Raw genomic sequence first — 20,142 nt, forward strand, 5'->3', positions numbered from 1 at the left:
TCCTCATCTCCACAGGGTGCAAACCAGTTCACGGTCACTAGTGGAAGTGTTTCTGACATGAATTATGAGTCTTCTGTGCAGAGTCTCGATCCTCTAGGTTGGAACAGCCTGCTTCACATGCATCCTGTAATTTATCCAGCACTTAGTGTAGGCTGTGCTTTTTTTTCTCTTCGTGTTTTTTTTTTCCTGACTGATGCTTCAGTCTAAATTTGACATAAATCAATATCACGCTGTAATTTCTGTATGGATGTAAAAAAAAAAAAAAAAAAAAGGAAAGAGATTTATCGTAATAAACTGGCAAAGTGACTTCTTGAGTGTGTTTGAGTCACCGTTACAGTTGCAGGAAGCGGTGCGTTTACGAGATACAGCCGGGCCTGGCAATAAATTATTCGATTTATTTGAGTTGGAGCTTTTGCAAATGTCACAAAAAATATAATGTACTACCTAAAAAGTGATACAAGGAAGAATTCAGCTACTGTCTGCCCTCAAGATATAAACTGAAATTATGTGTTCTCTTATTATGGTCATAGTAAACATTATGCGTTCATGCTGATGTCAGCATTTATCTTAAATTACAGCCTCACAGAGATACTAGCATACCTTGACTCCCAAACTGGTTCAAGTGGTACGTCTTAGTTTGGGTGCAGACTGCAGAGCATAATCATTTGAAGCTTGAAATTATTATTTTTTTCCATCACATGCATCAGCCCAAGTTGCTCATACTTCATGATAAAGATTTCAGCATCTATGTGGATCCCTTTGAAGGTTTTTTAAATTCACATGTTTTAGAAACCTCTTTGAGAATAATTTTACATAGGCCCATGACGTTCAACCGCGTGCTGTGTTGTATTTCCTATATAGTGCTGCCACTTAGTGGACAGAAAGATTTCAGCATGCTGCAGGCGTGGCCTGGTTTGTATGTTTCTACTTCTATATGGAATGTATGTAAAGAAAACAGGAGTATTTATTGAGTTTCGGGTTCCTCAAAATACTTCCAGTGTGATCAGGGAGAAAGAACGTTAACGTCCACGTCCCTCCTCTCTGTGCAGCTTTATCTTCCTTGTGTCTTTTTCTCTCCCCCCCCCCCCCCCTCAGCTCAGCTCCTCCCATTTGTCCAGATTCCCTGCACATCTGGTTGTCTTTCTTCCAAAAGCCAAATACTGAAATGCCTGAACGGGGGAGGGGGAGATGAGAAGTAAGTTATGTGAAGAAAAGGGAGTGGAAAATATTATGAACCCAAGGGAGAAGAGCAAGAAAATGTGAGCGAGGTCAGAGAATGATCACTGGCGGAACAGTTCAACAGCAGGAACTGTTTCCATGAAGAGACGGAGTGAGCAGAGGAGAAACGGCAGGGGAAGAGATCTTTTGGTAGAAAACAGTGGCCTCAGACAAAGGTCTCTGCGCTTACCCACCAACAGGTCCAAGTATGTCGCTGTTCCTGTTGAAGATGCCTGCAGGTCAGTACAACCTCGTCTGCCCCGGTCACATCTGGCTGTGTGCCCCTCACTTGTCATTGATTTGATGACTGTTGTGTGCTCAATGGATTTGAAGCCTGGGATGTTTAGATTGAGCGAAAAGAAGATGCAATGCAACCTCCAGAGCTTTGCAGCCTTTTCTCTTGAAGCATTTGGGTCTCACAGCAGGCAACTTAAGTGCTTGATCAGATACAGAGCTTCAGCAAATTTAGTTTCATTTACCTGATTGCATGTGTGTTTGATCTCCAACCAGGACCAATCAGAGTGAGCAGGGTGCAAATGGTCCTGTACGCTTTTCTCCTGTTTCTTCTCATATGTAAGTGTTCAGTATTCTAGTCTACTTTTTTTTGCTAGTCTTCATGAATAGGAATAATAAGTTGCACAGAGACATATAGGGGAAATTATCTTCTTCTTCCTCTTTCGGCTTGTCCTCTCAAGGGTCACCACAGCGAATCAACCTTCTAGTCTATATGGGGAAATTATAAAACAGGTTAATTAGGCTGAGATTGATTTAACCAAAGACTTTTCTTTGTGTAAACAAACCTGTTTTTTCCCTCAGACTTTCTCAGAGGACGCAAAGCCGCCATTGGTGTGCAGTCGTCTCATCCTGTCTTTCATGCCTTGGGAAAGGATAGAGGGAAATTAACAACAAGCGTGGTGAATGTCAAGGCGGCGGTGCCACAAACGCCGATGGAGACACCATGGGGAGCTCAATTAGTGTGGGGCGACAGCCGTAAATCAGTTCATCGTAGGGCTCAATTTGCTCGGCAGGGAATCCACACAGGTCTGCTGGCCTTCGTGGTGGGAACATACGCTAAGTTCGTCCGACGCTTCCTCTCCTCAGCTGAAACATACTTTCTTCCTGGTCAGATGGTGACCTACTACGTTCTCACAGACAATGCCCGTTCTCTGGAGCCCCCCGTTGAGCTGGGGCCCAACCGCCGGCTGAAGGTTATCTCTGTTGCGGAGCTGCCTGGGTGGGAAAAGTTAGCCTATCGGCGTATGATCCTGCTAGAAGAGACCATCAAAGACACAATTGGCAACGAGGTTGAATACCTCTACTGTGTTGACATCGATCAGGAGTTTGTGGCCCCCGTGGGAGAGGAAATCCTGGGAGACTTGGTGGCCACGTTGCACCCAGAGCTTTTCGGGATGCCTCGAAATTCATTTCCTTTCGAGATTGAAAAAGACTCTTCAGCTTTTGTGGCAGAAAACGAAGGAGACTTTTACTACACCTCTGAGCTGTATGGCGGGTTGGTTTCTGAGCTGTATAGACTGGCTCGAGTCTGTTCTATGCTCATTCTACAAGACCAGGCTAATGGAGTGCTGGTCAAAGGCCTCGAAGAGAGCTACCTAAACCGCTACCTGATCAACCACAGGCCAACCTGTGTGCTGTCACCAGAATACAGCTGGTGGGACTCGGCTCTGGCTGCTGACGTTCCAGTACCCAGACTGGTCTCCTTGGGAAGGCAATGTGAGGCTTTAGATACCCAGAAGAAAGAGGAGTTCAAATGTTGAATCATTGAAAAATAAAGGTTCTGCTGGCCGAACCCTTTAAAGTATAGATGCAGGTCAAAGTACGACACAAAAGACCGCTGCGCTGTGAAGGTCTTTGTTCAAATAGTGTTATGAGAGGTCAGGGGTTCATTGTGCATTTCACTTAATGTACTGTTTTATTAGCTGATAAATATCACAGACAATCCCATACATGCAATCGACACAATCAACTGTGAATGACGGTCTCATCTGTGTGAACAGCATCACTGCATGCCTGTTATCTCTTCCAAAGCGGACAAAGTATAAATTGACCTGTCTCTTTAAATGAGCCGCTGTCCCAGACGTTAATGTCAGCCTGGTAGATAGTGCTCCGCTGGCTTTGTGGTCACTACTGATAAGATTCAGCAGTATAAGTGCACACTTTTGCCCACAGTGGTCAATTATTAACTGGAAGAGCTGCTGGTTCAAGGTCTTTAAATACCAGGTCGGCTAAAAGGGGAGAAAATGGCACAATGAGATGCTTCTGCATGTGTTCCGAGGTTACCGCTTTTTAAACTTGTACAAAAAGACAGTTCTGAAATGGGCGAGAGGATGTATTGGCACAATTTTACTTTTTAAAACTTTTATTTTTCTCATATTTAAATTGAAGTAAATGAACTCAAATGAGCTGGCATTGGCAGCAGTTATGTTCCCTTCGTCCTCACACACAAACATGCTCGCACACTCTTCTCCTCCGTGTGGGCCGCGTTTTAACGGGAGGGCTAAACAGCAGCAGCTGGGCTTTTCTCACTGCCAGCAGAATCTGTCCAGCGGGCCAGATTGCCACGTGGAGAGAACCGTGGAATTAAACTTCAGATAATCCTTAGAAACTTTTTTATCCACAAGGTAACCACTGTTTTCCACATCGTTTGTGTTCAGTTTGTCATTTCAAAAAATAAAATGTCATTCAAACTGGAAATAAAATTGCTAGTATGTGTGTGTTTCTTCTTTTGTACAGTATATTTTTATTGATAATTACTAATTTACTGATAATCTTCAATGATATTGTGGGGAATTTGAAAGTGGTGAAAAAGTGATCCAGAATCTGAATTGATCCATTTATCCTCCTAATCACACCTGCTAAAATGTTACCAAATTATGCTAACATCTAGTGATACCATGCACACAAAGAAACATGGCAGCGGTGCAGAACTAACAACATAATGTCTATTATTACACTGGCATCGTTATTTCAGTTTGCATGGTTATTATCAGCTCTTAATATATATTAAATAACTGTTAATACAACAAAGGTCGTTGGCCTTTAGACGACACTGTGAGACATGCTCACCGGTGGTTATTGGTTGGGGTTGGTGGTTAAACTGTTTGGTGCCACACGTAATAAGGTGACGACACAATCAAGAGCAAGGAGGGTAAATCTGGAAGATTACCTTTCATATATGTGTCTAACTGAACACAGAGGCTGGAGCATCTGGATGAAATCCCGCCCAGGACGTGGCTGCTGGGTAACAGTGCGAGCTAATGATGCACCGCAGGTACTGCCAAACCTGCTAAAAGCTCGCCAACAGCTAAGTTTTACTGCCAGAGACGTTTTGATGATGGGGCAACTTCTCAGTTTAAGTAGGCGTTGCTAAACTAAATGATTTTCCTTTAGTTTAATTTGATTCTATACGACAATTAAGCTGTTAAAAATTTTAAATATTTTATTGTCAAGATTAACTTCAACAAGAAACCTACAGATTCAGTTCTCCATTTATGTCATCATCTGTTATCGGCTTCCTATCCATGCATCTACATAGAGAGATCACATAGGAAGGAGCAATCATACCCAGAAAAGACACAATAACCTTCAAAGTAATGCACCTAACAACAGAGGAGGAGCGTCTCGTTCACTGGGGCTGATTTCAAGATCCAACCCCTAAAACATGTTCCTCTGATTAGCACCAAAACCAAAGCGTGGCTAAAAGGTGATCCCCTGTAGCTCCTGGGAATAGAATGCTTGAAAGTAGTTTCTTTGTATGGAACTTTGATGAACAGTTAGAGAAGAAACAGGAGTGAGTGATCTCCTCTACATTGACCCAAAAATGGCAGTGGTCAGCTTCCTGGCAAGATACCTTAAAGACTGATTTTAACATATTCTAGTCTTCACACTGAACTCTAGAGCTTCTATCAGGAGGAATATCTGCAAATACAGAAGCTCTAAAATCAACAAGTATACCCACCCAAGCTTTACCGTAGTTTGTTTGCACAGCAGGCAACCTGTAAGACGACCCGGCACTCCTTTGGGACAAAACAGACAGGATTTTAACATTTACATGTATTTAACCCGAGGGACAATACAGGACACGTAATGCTCTAGGTCAAAGTTTTCAACCAGTTAATGGCTTTGTTTAAGCAATGGTGGGTCGATAAAGGGCACAATCAATTATCTTAATGATAATGCATTGAATGTTGTTCAATAGAATAGAAAGCCTTTATTGTCATGGCATAGTAGCTGCACAATGAGATTAGGAGTGCAGCTCCGTCTGGTGTCCAAAACAACATAAAATACAAGATTCCACATTTCTCACATGCAGTTATCATTAAACTCACACCTGATTTTTACATATGAAGAACACAATGGCAAAGCAGTCCACGTGCAAGAATAGTAAAATGTACTGCATGCGTGTGTGTGTGTGTGTGTGTGTGTGTGCGTGTGTGTGCGTGCCTGTGCATGTACTCATCATGTGAATGTGTGGGGTGAAGATAATCTGTTGGAATCACACAGGCCTTTCCCCACCCTGCCCAAGGCTACTCAACACTAAAACATGCTGCCCTAATCACAAGATCAAACTGAGACTGGGAGATAGCAGAGGTGCAGCTCTGGGGGGCAAACATCTGTCCATAGTGCTGATGTCACGCTACTTAATATCATCAAATGAAAAGATATAAAACTGTTTATAGGCAAATGTAAAGGCAAAGTACCTCACACCTACTTAAAAATGTGGTCACAGCTGTCACAAACCACAACTGACTAAAATGTGAGATCAAAAGCTTGCTGCTTAAACTTATTATTGACAACTGCTTATTATGTGCCGGTCTGAACAAAGTGAGAAGTGGATTCAAAAGCTGTGGAATATTTTTTGTGAAATTTTGCATACTCAACAACCAAGTAACAAAGTGGTGCCATTTGCTGGATAGTTTTGGCCTTGGTCTCCTTTGATATTTTCATGCTCACAGGTTAGATATACTGTAGGCTTGTAGTGCTTGGCTTAACATCCAGAAGAGATCTCAGATACAATTTTATATTTTTTCATCCTCTACTCAAGTACCGAAGAGGTGTCGATTGCTATTTTTTCTGCAGCTGAAAATGTTATTTAGACTTATTCTGTACGTGGTACTTGGTATAGATGAGAAAATTCTAAAAACAAAACGGTCAATATTCCTCCACAAAACTTTATGAAGTACTAGCGTTATGTATTTTGACATTTTGGGAACATTAAGTACTTCATATATTTAATGACTTTTTTTGTATCAAAACCTTTTCTTTGATATTGTATTATTGCAACCGATGGGAACAATGACTTCTTTCAAACTGTCTTTCAAACAAGACTCAACCCTGTTGGAGGATTTCACAATATAGTTCACAATCTTCTGTATCATAATGTTAGCCCCAGTATTTGAATTATATTTAAACCTGTAAATCCCAGCGGTCCAAAAACCACCTTTAACAGTGTGCGTAAACTAGAATTAGTTCTGCCATGTCAGCAAAAAAAAAAAAAAAAAAAAAAGGCAGCGACAGAGTTGAATAGAAAGACTTTCCTTAACAAATGAGGAATTCTAGCATATTTTCTCTAGCAAGTTTTTTATTTTTTATTTTTTAAACACCAAATCCAGGAAAATAGCATTCTGTGCAATATCGGCTGCTCCATAGAAACGGCACTTATCGTTAGTACTATTTTCAAGGTGCTGCTATGCGGCCAGTTCATTAAAGTTGGAGAGTGAAAAAGTAAAAAACTATCAAGTTAAAGCCAATCCTCTGCTGTCGGCCCCTCGGGCAGCAGCCGAAGTCCCTCCCCGGGAAGCCGAATCGAGCGCAGGGAAGCCAGCCTGGGCTGCGCAATGCTCCAGCCTCAGAGGAGCGATGGTGGAGGGCTGGTAAAGATGGCGGCTCTCTCCGAGGATGGGAGTTACGGGCTGAATTGTGGCCAGCAGAGCGCCGACAAAATCACCGTGTTACACGTGAAATTGACCGAGACGGCACTCAGAGCGATAGAGAGCCACCAAAAGTGTGCGGTGAGTGGAAAAGAATCCTTTAATTCCTGTTAAAACTAGAAAGGGTTGAAGACCGACGCATCTCGCCTAGCCGCTGCGAACTGCCACGCACAGGTAAAGCTAAAGGGCTAGCTAGCGGTTAAGCGAATGCCGAGCAGTTTTAGCGTGTTTATGGCGATGTTAGCCCTGTGTCGCTGACTTAATTAACAGTGGGACGTACTTGAGGAATTAAACTCGTACTGTAGGTGGGTTTTAGGAACTGACATGTTTTTATTAACGTTAGAAAGCCTGTTGGGGAAAGTTGGGCATTCTTAGCCGACGTTAGCTTTAGCTCCTGTTACTCTGAACCTCCGGCTAGGCTGTTTTTCTCTGCCAAACCAACTTTAATCTTACCAAATTAACCAAAGTAGCAGTGGAATATCTTACAAACACACCCATCTCTTGGAGTTAAAAAAAAATAGTTTAACAGATGCTACGTTTTATACCATGTATTTTTTTTTTTATTTTTTTTCCGACGGTTTTTAACGCTATTTGCGTCAGGGTGGAAACTATACGGGGAAAAGGAGGCTGGAAGTTGGTGTGGCTGCTCGGTTACCATATGTTTAGTCTGCATCAGTTTGAACTCGTAAGATTTCAAATTTCAGAGGCATGTGAAGCTCTGACTGCTTCATTCCTTGGTAAATGTTTGACTTAATTATAAAATATCGCAGTGCGGTCAAGCGAAAAGCCACGCAAGCAACAGAGCGATCATTTGAAGTTGTTTGCCAATTTGCGGAGACGCTTTTGGATATTCCACAAACGCGCTTGTTTAATCAAGCCAAGCAGTTGTTGAGTACGCTGTCAAGTAGCGAGACAAATCTTTCTAATGACGAAATTATAATTGCAAGCTCTGCATGTGTTGTTCTGGACATAAATATTCTCATTTACATATATAATATATGTAAATGCCTTTTACCACCAACCAAATAAAAACTTTTGAGACTGTCTAAAATGTGACACTGCATACTTGTGCAGACTAAATATAGCTTGTTAATCTGAGCGTCACTAATGCAATAAACTTGGGGTGCAGGGCAGGTTAACTCATCTTGAGACCTCCACGGTCTTGAGTGTCAAAGGCATGCAGGCAAATTTACCTGACCTGAGATCTGCCATCAACAACACTTGCATAACTCTAACCTCTCCCGGATCTCAGAGCGGAGTTGATACCGTATCTTATGTCTGTGCGACGGATTTTTAATGAGCATGCGTGTCTGTATGAATGCGTATCCCACTCACACGCTGTATATGAGCATCGCTGTCAGCCCTGTGCCTTGAGAGTGTTGCAAATGTAGCTCAGTAGCATATTTTAAAATGATTTAGTTTCTGACAGCTGGCAGAAAGTCGTTCCTTTGTGACAGCCCCTGCTCGCACCTTATTTGACGTGGTGACGTTGGCTTTGAGCGGCCGGTTGCCATGTCTTGCTGACTAAGCGGCCAAAACTGCCTGCTTTTTGTTTCTCTCTCTCCTCTCAGTAATGTGTTGTAGCTCGACCAGCCATCAAACGGTGGAAGCTGGCTATCTTTGTCTTTCTGTGGTGATGTGAAATGCGATCGGATCTGTGTGTGCGAGGACTAGTTTGGGTGTGTGTGCCTGGACCCAAAGGCACCGCCTGTTTCTACAACCAGATATTTTGTCACTCAAATTGTGTAACATGTTCTGCAGGTTTCCAACCAATACTTTTCTAATGTGTGCGCACTCTTTGTTACGTACTCAACTGATATCTATTGCTTGGCGGCAGGTTGTCACTTTTTTTTAGTATGCATGGATCCATTTGCTTCTGGACTCTTTGCATGCAGGCAAGCACATGCCATATTTGGATAATTAAATTTGGCATTTTTAAAGGATAAACCCTGATAATTATCAGCAGGAATCTTTTGGACTAGGTACCGTTGGTGCTCTTTTCCCAGAGTCTGCCACAATTGTATGTCCTTTTATTAGTCTTTTATTACATCTAATCACAGAAGCTGCCTCCATTTTGTTTTGTTTCACTCCATATTTGTTGTGCATCCCTTCTTCTGTCTAATCATTTTGGATACATTTCATTGTTCCTTTTTAAAATCTCTTCTATATTTGCCAAACTGCACATTTTAGTTTCTTTTCTGTTCTCCAAGTTGTCGTTTTAGTACTGGGTCATGTCGCATGCCTCTGCCCTGCCGACTAATGTTTATCCCTCAAAGGTGCATTCAAAGCAGCTTGATTGACAAGAGTGCAAACTCAGAGCCAATGGTGTGCTCCATAGCCCCCCCACCCCCAACCTCTGATATTCCACGTTTAGTCCATACGCCTTGTAACATAAACTACAAGCTTAGAGGACCAGAAGTCTGTGGGTTAGGCTCAAGATATTCTGGGCTGACCTACTGAATGGACCCAGAGGTTTAGCACCATACAATTTGTGTAAATGATACACATCTATTATTTTTTTTTAGTCTAAAGACAAAGAAAAACAAATTAAGCAGGTATCGAATTACAGGACCAAAATAGAACAACAAGCCATTTACCAGAGGACATGCAATTATTTGAAGTGACTCCTCTGTTTGGCACCGCCCCATCCCATCTCGTAAATAACGGTCCTAAACTTACCTGAATAGGTTTATTTGTTGCTTGAACGAAATATATTTTGTCCTTTAAAGCTTTGATTCAAATGAAAAATGTAGCGTCAGGTTAATACTTTCCCATGGAACCTGCTTTTCTTTGGCTCAGGGAATTTTCGAGTTTGGTTTGTTCCACGCTGGGTGATGACAGCTATTTCTGTGCAAGGGCAAAATATTTATATTGGCTCTCCCCGCATTTATTTCAATGTTTTTTCAAATTTATTACCAGCTCCTGGTGCTATAAAACGATAAAACATGAAAGGGTTGTGGCAGTAAATCTGTCTTGCTGGTGGTAGGTGGCCGTGGTCTCGTCACTTGGGTGCGACTGCTGAAGTTGCCCTCAGAACATTTAACTGGTGAGGAGTCTTCTGTACAGATAATTGTCCATCAGCGTTTTACTGTGGACATTGAGTGGAACACATTGAACAGACATCAACAGACCTAAGTTTAAACAGAAAAGAAATGCAAAAAAAAAAAAAAAGAAGCTACGCTGCATTAAGATCCTCAACCTATTTTCAGTGTTACCACAGACATACTGGGATACTTCTGTGGATAGTTTAAAACGACTCAAAACACATCTTAACCTTTTTACTCTGTCAATAATGCGTGATTCAAAACGGTTTCTGCTGCTGGGCTGTGCAGCACCGTGTGCTACATTCTGACATCAGTTGATTTACATTTTGAATGTCAAAGTTGTGAATTAATGATTGAAGCTTTGAGGTCTTCCGCTAATCGTTAGTGCTCCCCCTTTCCATTTGCTAATAGCTTAATGGTTGATTTTTATTTCGTTCTTTTTACCCCCCCACTTTCAGAATGTACCTTCTTCACGGCCATCAATTCAATTCAATGGGCTCCAAGGGGTGAGTATTCATTCCTCTCCCCTGTGATTGGGGGTGTCAGATGACTGATTTACCTTCCATAATCAACCCTTAGTATTTCAGTCATCTTAAACACCCAGGTGTTAAAATGTCTGAAACAGTCTGTGCTTTTGAATCTCTTACAGCGTATTAAAATTCCAAAGACTGATGCCTCTTCTGATTTCCACAATTTCAATTTTTATCTGTCTAACGTGGGCAAGGACAACCCTCAGGGAAGCTTTGAATGCATTCATCAGTATGTGCCGAGGTAAATGGTAACCTGTTTACACACATTGCTAAAAAAAAAAGAATCCTCATTGTCTGATCGTCTCCCTGCCATGCGCCCGTCTGTCTACAGCTCGGGGGCGCCACACATGGCCTTGTTGGCAACAGTACAGGACAAGGTCACAGTCTGTGCCACCAATGAGTCCTACCAGGTGACCCGGGAACGCATGACACAGGCTGCAGAGGACACGCGTGAACGTGGGACCAAAGTCATCAAGCCTGGGGGCCAGTACAGAGGTGAGGCCCCCGGCACCCTTTCACGCGTCTACCTGGTGCAGTCGGGTCCGTAGACGCCAGCGTTAATGTTCTATGCATAGTTTGCCCTTTTTTCAACTGAATTGTTTGTCCTGCTGCTTCCTCCAGCCTTATTTGTTTTGAGGCATGAGCAGATAGGGCGAGGGACATATTGGAAAAGAACTAGCTGATGTAATGACTCCTGCCAGTGAGCCTACTTGATACAGTGTACAAAACGTTATGATCGCACTAGCGGTCCGACGCTAATTAAAACGGTAAAATAACATCCTTGTTCCTGATGGTGCGAGTCGAAATATTTCAGCTGAACATTTGCAGGTAAAACAGAAACCATGTTTATTCAGGTTGTCTGTCATGGCAGTTTATCGACTTGGATTTTCTCAGCATTAACATTTAAATGAGAGTCTAGTATAGTTCATGATTTTTAAGTAAAAGGTTTGCTGCAAACATCTTGGTTGGTCTATTTCCTCCTGTATGAGAAAGTGAGTAAGATCATGCAAGTAAGATATGAAACTGAAATTGAACTATATTTGTATTTATATATTTGAAAGAAATGATGGGCAGATTTCGTGACGGGTTTTCTCCACCCTCAAAGGGGCCTCAGTCGGTTATTGTGATGTCATAATTATTACAATTCTCAAATGTACATAGCGTGTGAGTTACATCCCAAACAAAATAACTCCAGATGGCCAATGACTATTTATTTCTGTATGTTTCTTAGTGAAGTGTGTTTTTTATTTTTATGAATTCATAGTTTTACTTCTAACATCCTTTTGGGCTGAGGCAGAAATGTTTTTCGGTTGGAATAGAATCTCATTATTTCCACAAAACAAATTCACCCGTCTTTAAAAGCAATCCAAAGACGAGCTCGGTCTTGGAACATTTTGTACATTTAAAATCATCTCAGGCCTTTTTAATTTGCCCTGGGGATGTATTTGCATACAGTGGCCCAGATCGAAACTGGGAAACGAGAGGAGCTGCCGAGAAAAGGGGAGGAACAGGAGCGTGTAGCAGCTGTTTGTCACTTTTCACAGGTTGATCATTTTAGGTAACCATCTGTGGCTTAATGCACTGGCATACAGTGTGCAGATATATTTCATACCATCACTGCACATCTGTACACGTTGGAGTATTACTTGATTTCAAAAGACTCAAAATGAAGGCAGTGCATGTATGTCTTCATCGTCATCAAGATCTTTCCACAGCTGAGGGCCCCCAAGCAGAAATCACCACCCCTTTTTAACTTCTACGGCCTAACGTCTAATGTCTTCACGTCTCTCCAGGAAAGCAAGTCCATTTTCGTAAGCCGGCGCTTTCTGCCCCCGAGGTAGCCCCAGAGCGTAAGCGCTCTACGCCCATCAACCCAGCCAGCACTATTCGCAAGTGCCTTTCCAATAACCCCGTGTCCCAGCGGCCATTCCGGGACCGCATCGTACACCTGCTGGCGCTGAAGACCTACAAGAAGCTTGAAGTGCTGGCTCGTTTGCAACGGGATGGCATCAACCAGAAAGACCGAAACTCATTGGGGACCATCCTGCAGCAGGTATCGTGGCTCACAAGTACCTCAGTTGTGCATAAGTTGTTGTTTTTTAGGTTCCTTCATTAGATTTGTCATGTGGCTAAATAAACCATTTTGCACCCATTTTGACGGAGGACGTGCGATACTTGCTGTATACGCACGTCCTCCATCAAATACACAAACTGGCATTCACTTTTTACTGTCATTCTTTTAAATAAACATGAACTGCTTGAGAAAATGTTTGCATGCTTAAGTATTTTGGCCGCTCAGAGGACATTTTACGTCTCGATGCATGTTGTGTTGGACTTACGCCGTTGCTGTGTGTTTCTGTGCACGTCGCAGGTGGCAAGCCTGAACCCCAAAGACAATGCCTACTCGTTGAGGAACTTTATATATCGTGATGTCCAGCGGGACTGGCCTGGCTACTCTGAGGACGAGAAGACGCAGGTGGACCGGATCCTGACTCGGTACACAAATGTCTGCGCGCTCATTCAAAGCAGGCTCTTTCATATTTCAGATGTTCCCTGGCTTTCTTTCTTTGTATTTCATTGTCAAAAGAGATGAATACAAATTAAGATTACTTCAGTTTGAAACGAATACATGGAAAGAAGGCATTTTTTTAAAGAATTATGATTTCCCTATTTTTCATTTCTCAAACACGAATGTATTTTCTTCAACAGCAAACTGGGTCTTCCTTCTGAGACCATCCCTTCAAACAGTTCTCCCAAGGGCAGTGTCCCAACGTCCCCTCAGGTATCTAAAGTACTCGACCCCCACATTCAAGCATGCAGCTTTTTGCCTACGTTTCCGGTGTTTTCCTCTAGAAACGCCAGCCGGACTTTGACTTCATTGATCCTTTGGCGCCCAAGAAATCCCGTATCTCCCACCTCAACAACAGAGGGCCGGCCGCATCTTCATCCTCCTCTTCTGATCGCCGTGGCGACGATGGCGGCCCAGACTCCAAACACTCTTCCCTACCCTCCAACGTCACTTCGGGCCCTCCCACCCATCTCCCCATCTCTTCCCATCCTCCTGCACCGTCTCGCCAGCAGCCCAGCCCAGCCTCCAACTCCAACTCGCCCAGCACCCCGGAAGGCTGCGGCACGCAGGACCTGCCCATGGACCAGAGTTCCTCCTGCAGAGACCCGTTACCCAGCCCCCGCTCCTCTGACCTGACCGTGCAGAGCTGCTACCCGCTCCCTGTCCCCATGTCCAGGGCGTCATCGGCCCTTAGCCCTCCTTGCACCGCTCTCGCAGGAACCGCCACATCCATCACCAGCCCTCCTTTGTCCAGCAGCACCAACAAGAAGTTGAAAAAGAAATCTAAGAAGCACAGAGAGAAGGCTCGAGAGAGGCAGAGAGGGAACCAGTCGGAAAGCGGCAGCCGACGTAGTCCTCCCGTTGTCACTGAGGAGGCCGAAGAGACTCGGAGATCCAAAAAGAGGCGCCTTGCTGGGGAAGAAGGTCGAGAAGCCATCGACAAGAATCCTCACAAAGACCAAGGTGTGTTTCTGTTCTACCAGTCGTTCCATTGAACTGCTTAAATCTCAGGGTCCTGCTGTTCTCACCTTTCTCTGCCCTCTGGTGACTATAAAAGTAATTGTTTTCACAAGTAAACAATGAAGACAGGGAGGTGTGTATCAATGATTTTAAGATCGTCTAATGCAGGGGTGGGCAAACCTTTTGACTCGCGGGCCACAATAGGTTCTAAAATTTGACAGACGGGCCGGACCAAGAAAAGAGGGATGGAGTATTTGTGTGAGCTAATATAAATGACACATGAAAGCTATTGCATTAAAGGGTTTGGCCTTTTACAGGTAGCATTACAGGGAAAAGGTCAAATAAATGAGGTTTAATCATAATACAATTTTATTTAATGATATAATTTTGACAAGTTTGGCGGGCCGGATTAAAAAGACCAACGGGCCGCATATGGCCCCCGGGCCTGGGTTTGCCCATGCCTGGTCTAATGACTCGCCTCTTATCTGCAGATCCCTTAAATTGGCTGCCGTGCTCTTCGTGAGCTCTCTACCTGCTAGTCTAAATAATTGCTCGTCGAAGTTACGAAGGAAAGGAATTGCTACAGTTAACTTTTCAAAGATGTTTGTCAGCTAAATTTGCGTACGGGAGCAGCGCATAGACGCACAATCTGCAATCCAGACTAACATTGGAACAGTTTCAAAGACTTGCAGCATCAAGGAGAGCTGGTATTAAAATGTCTCCTAATGAAAACGTAAGGTTTTCCCCTGACCAATGAGAATTCAGTAGCATCAGGCTCAGGTTTTTAGCTTCCAGCCGGTTCATATTTCAGACTTTGGCTCGTTGCTCACAACGTGTCACCCGTCATTCTTTGTCAATGCGGAATCTGCGTTCTTACACTTTCTTCTTTGTCCTCAGACCCTTCAGATAAAGGGAAGCCGGTCCGAGCCACTGAATTCTCCTCCACAATTGATCCGCCTGACTACGTATTGTGAGTAACCTTTCCTTTTCCAATAATACTGAACCTTTCGGAAGGATGTGCATTTAAAAGTAAGGTTAAAGGCACAAGAGGTTGTGTAGGACTGTACATACTGCCCTAGAAGCATGGAAGAGGCTTTCAGGGTGCTGCCTGTCGGGTTCGTTATGTGTGTCTCCTGCGATACTGTTTTTCCAGGAAGTACATGCCTTTGGTATCCGCGGACCAGCGGCAAAGCTACAAGGATGACTTCAACGGGGAGTACGAAGAGTATCGCCTTTTACACGCTCGCGTGGAGAACATCACGCACCGCTTCACCCAGCTGGACTCTCAGTGCCGCAAGCTGGCGCCCGGCACCAAGGAGCACCAGGTCACCGCAGCCACCACGCCTGAGCTGATGTTACCGTTACGCATGACGGCGTTTCTGTTGTCACGATGGTCACGGTTTCATGACCACTGAAGTCCGGATGTTGATTGTCGTTTGTAATGTAGGAACTGGTTGTTGCTGTGGAGACGGCAGAAGTTGTTTAGTTTGCCCCACGTGTAAATTACCTTACCGTTCAGTCCTGTCCTTTCCTTCTGTTTCTACAGACTAGACTGAAAATGCAGAAGCAAAGTTTGGACACGACTTCTAATTTAGTGTTTTCCTAAATTTAGGTGTGTCCGAACCGTCGCGATACGATTAGACATTCACTTTTAATGGCGTGTTCCTTTGCGCAGGAACACGCCGGCTGACATTTTCAGCCGTAGAAGCTCGGCGCTTTCTTCCATGGCCTGTTCACGTGTACCTTTTCATTAAAAGTGATTTTTTTTTTTTTACTTTTACATTTACAGAAGGTGCAAGAAGAAGTCTTGAAAGAGTACAAGAAGATGGAAAAAGTAAGTAGTAGCCAAGTATTATTACCCTGGCGTTTTACATGCCTTCAATATTTGTTCGTGAAACTTGGCTGTTTTATTGTTATAAGCAAAATAAAATATCTGTTCAGTTTATATGGATGTTTTTTAATCAACTAAGAAGTCGATCTACCGCTCCTTCCAGGTTCACCAACATGGAGTTCAGTATGTTTTAGTCTTCAGTCCAGTAGTTGAACCATTTCTTTGGTTTTACTATCAGAACTTGATCCTACTTCATCAGCTAACTCTGAATGCAATTTAGAAATTAAACACTTTTTTGAATTTTATACAAGTTAATTATTATTTAAGAGAGGCTGGTGGATTCTCTGATTTGTTCCAACATGCTTCCGGATGTAGCAGGAAAATCAAAATTCTTTTCATGAAGAGTCTTTAAACTGTTTAGTTTTGGACTTTGGGAGAAATTCACACACAATCTGGAGTTATGCCTTTTATTCCCAGCATATTCAGCTAATAAAAGCAAAGCACTCAAGACGCTTTGTCGTGAATTTAGTCTTCTTTAATTCAAATACCCTTTCTGTGCGTGGGCGAATGTCGTGTCTTTGTGGTTCTTGTCTGTCCTTTGCTTGATCTTTCCTCATCATGAACCATGTTTTTATCAGAAGCCAGCTTGCTGTCGGGTGGAGTCTGATATTTGTGTTCCTTTCACAGCACAGCCCCAACTACCACGAGCACAAACAGCGCTGCGAGTACCTGCACAACAAGTTGGCCCACATCAAGCGGCTAATAGCAGATTTTGACCAGCGCTGATCCCAGGCTGGGTCCCGAGAGCAAAACCTGCAACGTCTTCATTTGTTGATTTTCGGAACGGAGTGACGAACCAGGAAGGGGCTGTCATGCAACACCCCTCCAGTTACTGCCTCTGCAACAGCCCTCCCCCTACCCACTCTCCCTTCTTTTTCCTTTTCCCATCATCCTTCTTCATTCCTTCCTCCTTTTTTTTCCAATATTTGATTCCACTGTCGCATTGCCTGCAATCCTTGAAAGTCTTACTTTGATTTTAGCCCCTCATCTCTTTGCTTTGTGTTTTTTTTTTTTTTTTCCCCCAAAGTGACCCCTTGTGGAATTTCTTCCACTGAATCAGTGGAAGGGGGCTGCATGCACGTGTGAAGGGGTTTTGGGGGTGGGGGACTTCATCTCTTCTAACCTTTTTTGAAGACTTCGTATTCAGGCAAAAAATATTTTCAAACGCCACAGAAAATATTAACAATATATTTAAGTTAAAAAAGAAGAGGGAGATCTATTTATTTATGGACTCAAAGTGCAAAAAGGAGTCCGCAGATGATATATTGTTTAAATTGTGTTGAAAGCAATGCAAAAATTACCGCAGGCCTTATGCGTTTTTGAATTTGAAGCCATTTTGCACACGATCCATTATTTCATCTCATTCTGCAAAGATTCCCCTCCTGCCTCATTTCCTGTCTGTCCATAGTAACTGCACTCGATCAACTTGATCCAGCTCAACTGTTTCATTGTAGAGTTTGAGGCTGGAGGAAGTGAGACGGGCAGGAGAAATCTCTAAATGAGAAGCAACTGTATGTGTGCGTGAATGCTAAATGTACTGGTGAAATGGGGTTTTTTGAGGGTGAGTTAACTAAAGGAGTATAACCCCCCCCCAATAAGGGGACAGTACTCCCCGCACAGTGAGTTTTCAGTGCTTCTAGGGTGCCTTAAAGTGTTTACATTCTCAAACGCTGATGTCGGCCGACCCTTAGTGTCCACAGGCTTCACAGAGGAACTCTAATCGCCTGGAGACAGTCTGTGTGGTTGCGTGCTGGAGAAAGGAAGGGATGTCAAGTCTGGAAGGAGTGTTACAATGTATGAGTGTGTGAATGGTTGTGGAAAAAAAGTGACTTAAAAAAGAAGAAAAAAAAAAGCTGCTATTATGTTTGACCAGCCGGAGAACTCTGGATCAGCCTGGCTGGAGTAACGGTCCCTGAGCTCTGGTGAACAGATTCAGGGGATCCTTATTTTCCAGAATAGTTCATGTCTGTATGCTGGAATGATCTGTGGCCACCTCAGCTTTATGCAGCTGTAGACATTTCTTTTGTTTCAGAGAAAAGCCAAAACCTATCTACAGGTAGAATAATCTGTATGAAGATGTCAAATGTATTTCTCATCTTATTGAAGAACAGTCGAGCATTTAAAATGAGTGTTTGTTTTTATTTTCCCCCCAGCATGTGCCCGGTTCATTTTGGTGGATGAATGGCTTCTGTGAAAAAGTCTTTATTTGGACAAAGGGACAAAATAAGTTTACAAACCTCTGTTAGAACATTTGCCAAAAAGTAAATACTTTTGTGGTACTGCATCCATGGAATTCAGTCTCTGATTAGATATTAATGTTAAACACTAATACAGTACTGGAATGTCTGTCGGTGAAGGAAACTTGGAACAGTCTGACATTTGGGAAAGGGAATGGAACCTAAAAACGTCCTTTTGGAAGACGTTACTAACTTCCACCGATTTGATTTGATCCAAGTTAGTCGTCGTCAGTCCCTTCTAGTCCCTTTACTACTTTTTGATCTGCACCAGTACGATGAAATCCAGTCCAACAAAACAGCCCCGGCTCTCCTACCAGACTCTGAATCCTCCACATGCGTGAAGGGTGCAGAAAGTGCCTCGCTAGCGCGTACATCGCAAATACGGCAACATAAAATACACCCTCAATGGTACGACAATGCAATTCATGAAATGATGCACCGTAATGTCAGACGCTTGTGGGGCATTGTGTGGGTGACCTTAATAAAGTGCACGAGGCATGTGTTGGCATCAAAGTCTGTTAAGAAAGCAGAGCTAATTAAAATAAAATCTCCGGTGGTGTTTCGTGTGTGTCTAGATTGTCTCTGCAGCAGACTGAGTTTGGTGCTGGGCTCATTTGGCTTAACTACAGACTGGGCTTAAGTTGTTGTCTTTTATTTTGGATGGAATATAAGTGCTGTTATCTTGTTCTCGCCAGCAAAAGCTGTACATCCATGAATTCAGGATCCATTCAAGAGCAACACTTATTGTTGCCGTGGCCTAAAGGGTCGAGTTTATGGTTTATTTTCTCTTCTAAATTTTGATTTTTGATTATCCTGAATCGGGATCATCACAAAGGGTCACTTTTGTGCCCTTCGGGGTTTTGTCTGTCACTCGATTCTTCTCTGCCTCACTAAAGTGTTGAACTCTTCATTCACACCCACTTCATTTTGGGTTTGATCGCTGCTCTGAATTAGCATTCAGTGGCTAATGTTGCTGTGGGGAACAAGAGAAGCAATTGGGTGTCAGAGTCTTAATGATGAAGTGGCAAATGCCCCGGCAGTGTTAAGAGAGACCGCTGAAAATCAAGTGTGAAAAGTTGGATCCTGCCCATGTGAAAATATAACTTCTGAATAAAAATCGATTTAAGGTTAATCTGCAAAATGTCTGATTCCTGTTTCCTTTCTGTGTGATTTCAAGAGACTCGTGCGCAGCGGTTCTGTTTCATGAGTGAAGAAAATGACATTTGGGGGGGGGGGATATTTGCAAGTTAATCTGGAATATGGAGAAAAGCCGTCTACACTTCCTAGGCATCAAGAAGGGAGATCAGAGTTCACCTGTTCTTCGTACGGCGGTTTCACGTCCGTTTATGCAGCAGGTTGTTGCGAGGGCTAGAATTGAGGCGAGACGGAAGCCTTAGGCAGGCCTCCAAGGACATGTTGCTCAGGATGAAGTATTTGGCAGAGCCCAACCAGTGACCTGATGACCGAACCTCCTCTTCAAAGCTGCAGTCTAAAGAACAAGCAGCCTCCACCATCATCATCATCATCATCATCATCATCTTCCCTTTGTCCTTGTTCAGTTCAGGGAAATAAGTGGCTCTGTAGCTGAGACCGACAGGTTGGACAGCCCCCCCCTCCAAGGGTGTTTAAAACTTCATTTGTACTCTTTGGCTGCTGCCGCTATTTGATGTTGCCTCCGCCAAGAAGGTTATCTGTCTATTAGCAACATAACTCAAAATGTTACAGCCCGATCCTGATTAAATGTT

At 43.3% G+C, this 20,142-nt stretch overlaps 2 protein-coding genes across 2 annotated transcripts; both read left to right on the top strand.

Annotated features, from left to right (window-relative positions):
* The first annotated feature begins 1,426 nt into the window (after nt 1-1,426).
* Nucleotides 1,427-2,993, top strand: LOC137898918 (globoside alpha-1,3-N-acetylgalactosaminyltransferase 1-like). The gene is made up of 3 exons (XM_068742971.1): nt 1,427-1,457; nt 1,729-1,791; nt 2,035-2,993. Exons 1-3 carry the CDS (start codon nt 1,427-1,429, stop codon nt 2,991-2,993), a joined length of 1,053 nt encoding a protein of 350 aa, XP_068599072.1.
* A 4,080-nt stretch (nt 2,994-7,073) lies between these two features.
* ell2 (elongation factor for RNA polymerase II 2) lies at nt 7,074-19,538 on the top strand. The gene is made up of 12 exons (XM_068742320.1): nt 7,074-7,247; nt 10,669-10,716; nt 10,860-10,981; nt 11,072-11,235; nt 12,534-12,793; nt 13,112-13,236; nt 13,450-13,522; nt 13,594-14,272; nt 15,167-15,239; nt 15,423-15,594; nt 16,059-16,103; nt 16,788-19,538. The coding sequence occupies exons 1-12, from the start codon at nt 7,074-7,076 to the stop codon at nt 16,884-16,886; spliced, it is 2,034 nt and encodes a 677-aa protein (XP_068598421.1). The 3' UTR covers nt 16,887-19,538.
* Nucleotides 19,539-20,142: the final 604 nt, after the last annotated feature.

Source organism: Brachionichthys hirsutus, chromosome 8, assembly GCF_040956055.1.
Source record: "Brachionichthys hirsutus isolate HB-005 chromosome 8, CSIRO-AGI_Bhir_v1, whole genome shotgun sequence".
In the NCBI taxonomy this organism is placed as follows: domain Eukaryota; kingdom Metazoa; phylum Chordata; class Actinopteri; order Lophiiformes; family Brachionichthyidae; genus Brachionichthys; species Brachionichthys hirsutus.

Excerpts from the sequence above, each read along its gene's own strand:
- LOC137898918 (XM_068742971.1), top strand. The coding sequence starts at position 1,427 with ATGTCGCTGTTCCTGTTGAAGATGCCTGCAG. Across the intron at positions 1,458-1,728 it reads CCTGTTGAAGATGCCTGCAG|GACCAATCAGAGTGAGCAGG; the intron begins GTCAGTACAACC and ends ATCTCCAACCAG. Across the intron at positions 1,792-2,034 it reads TCTCCTGTTTCTTCTCATAT|ACTTTCTCAGAGGACGCAAA; the intron begins GTAAGTGTTCAG and ends TTTTTCCCTCAG.
- ell2 (XM_068742320.1), top strand. The coding sequence starts at position 7,074 with ATGCTCCAGCCTCAGAGGAGCGATGGTGGAGGGCTGGTAAAGATGGCG. Across the intron at positions 15,595-16,058 it reads CCGGCACCAAGGAGCACCAG|AAGGTGCAAGAAGAAGTCTT; the intron begins GTCACCGCAGCC and ends TTACATTTACAG. Across the intron at positions 16,104-16,787 it reads AGTACAAGAAGATGGAAAAA|CACAGCCCCAACTACCACGA; the intron begins GTAAGTAGTAGC and ends TTCCTTTCACAG.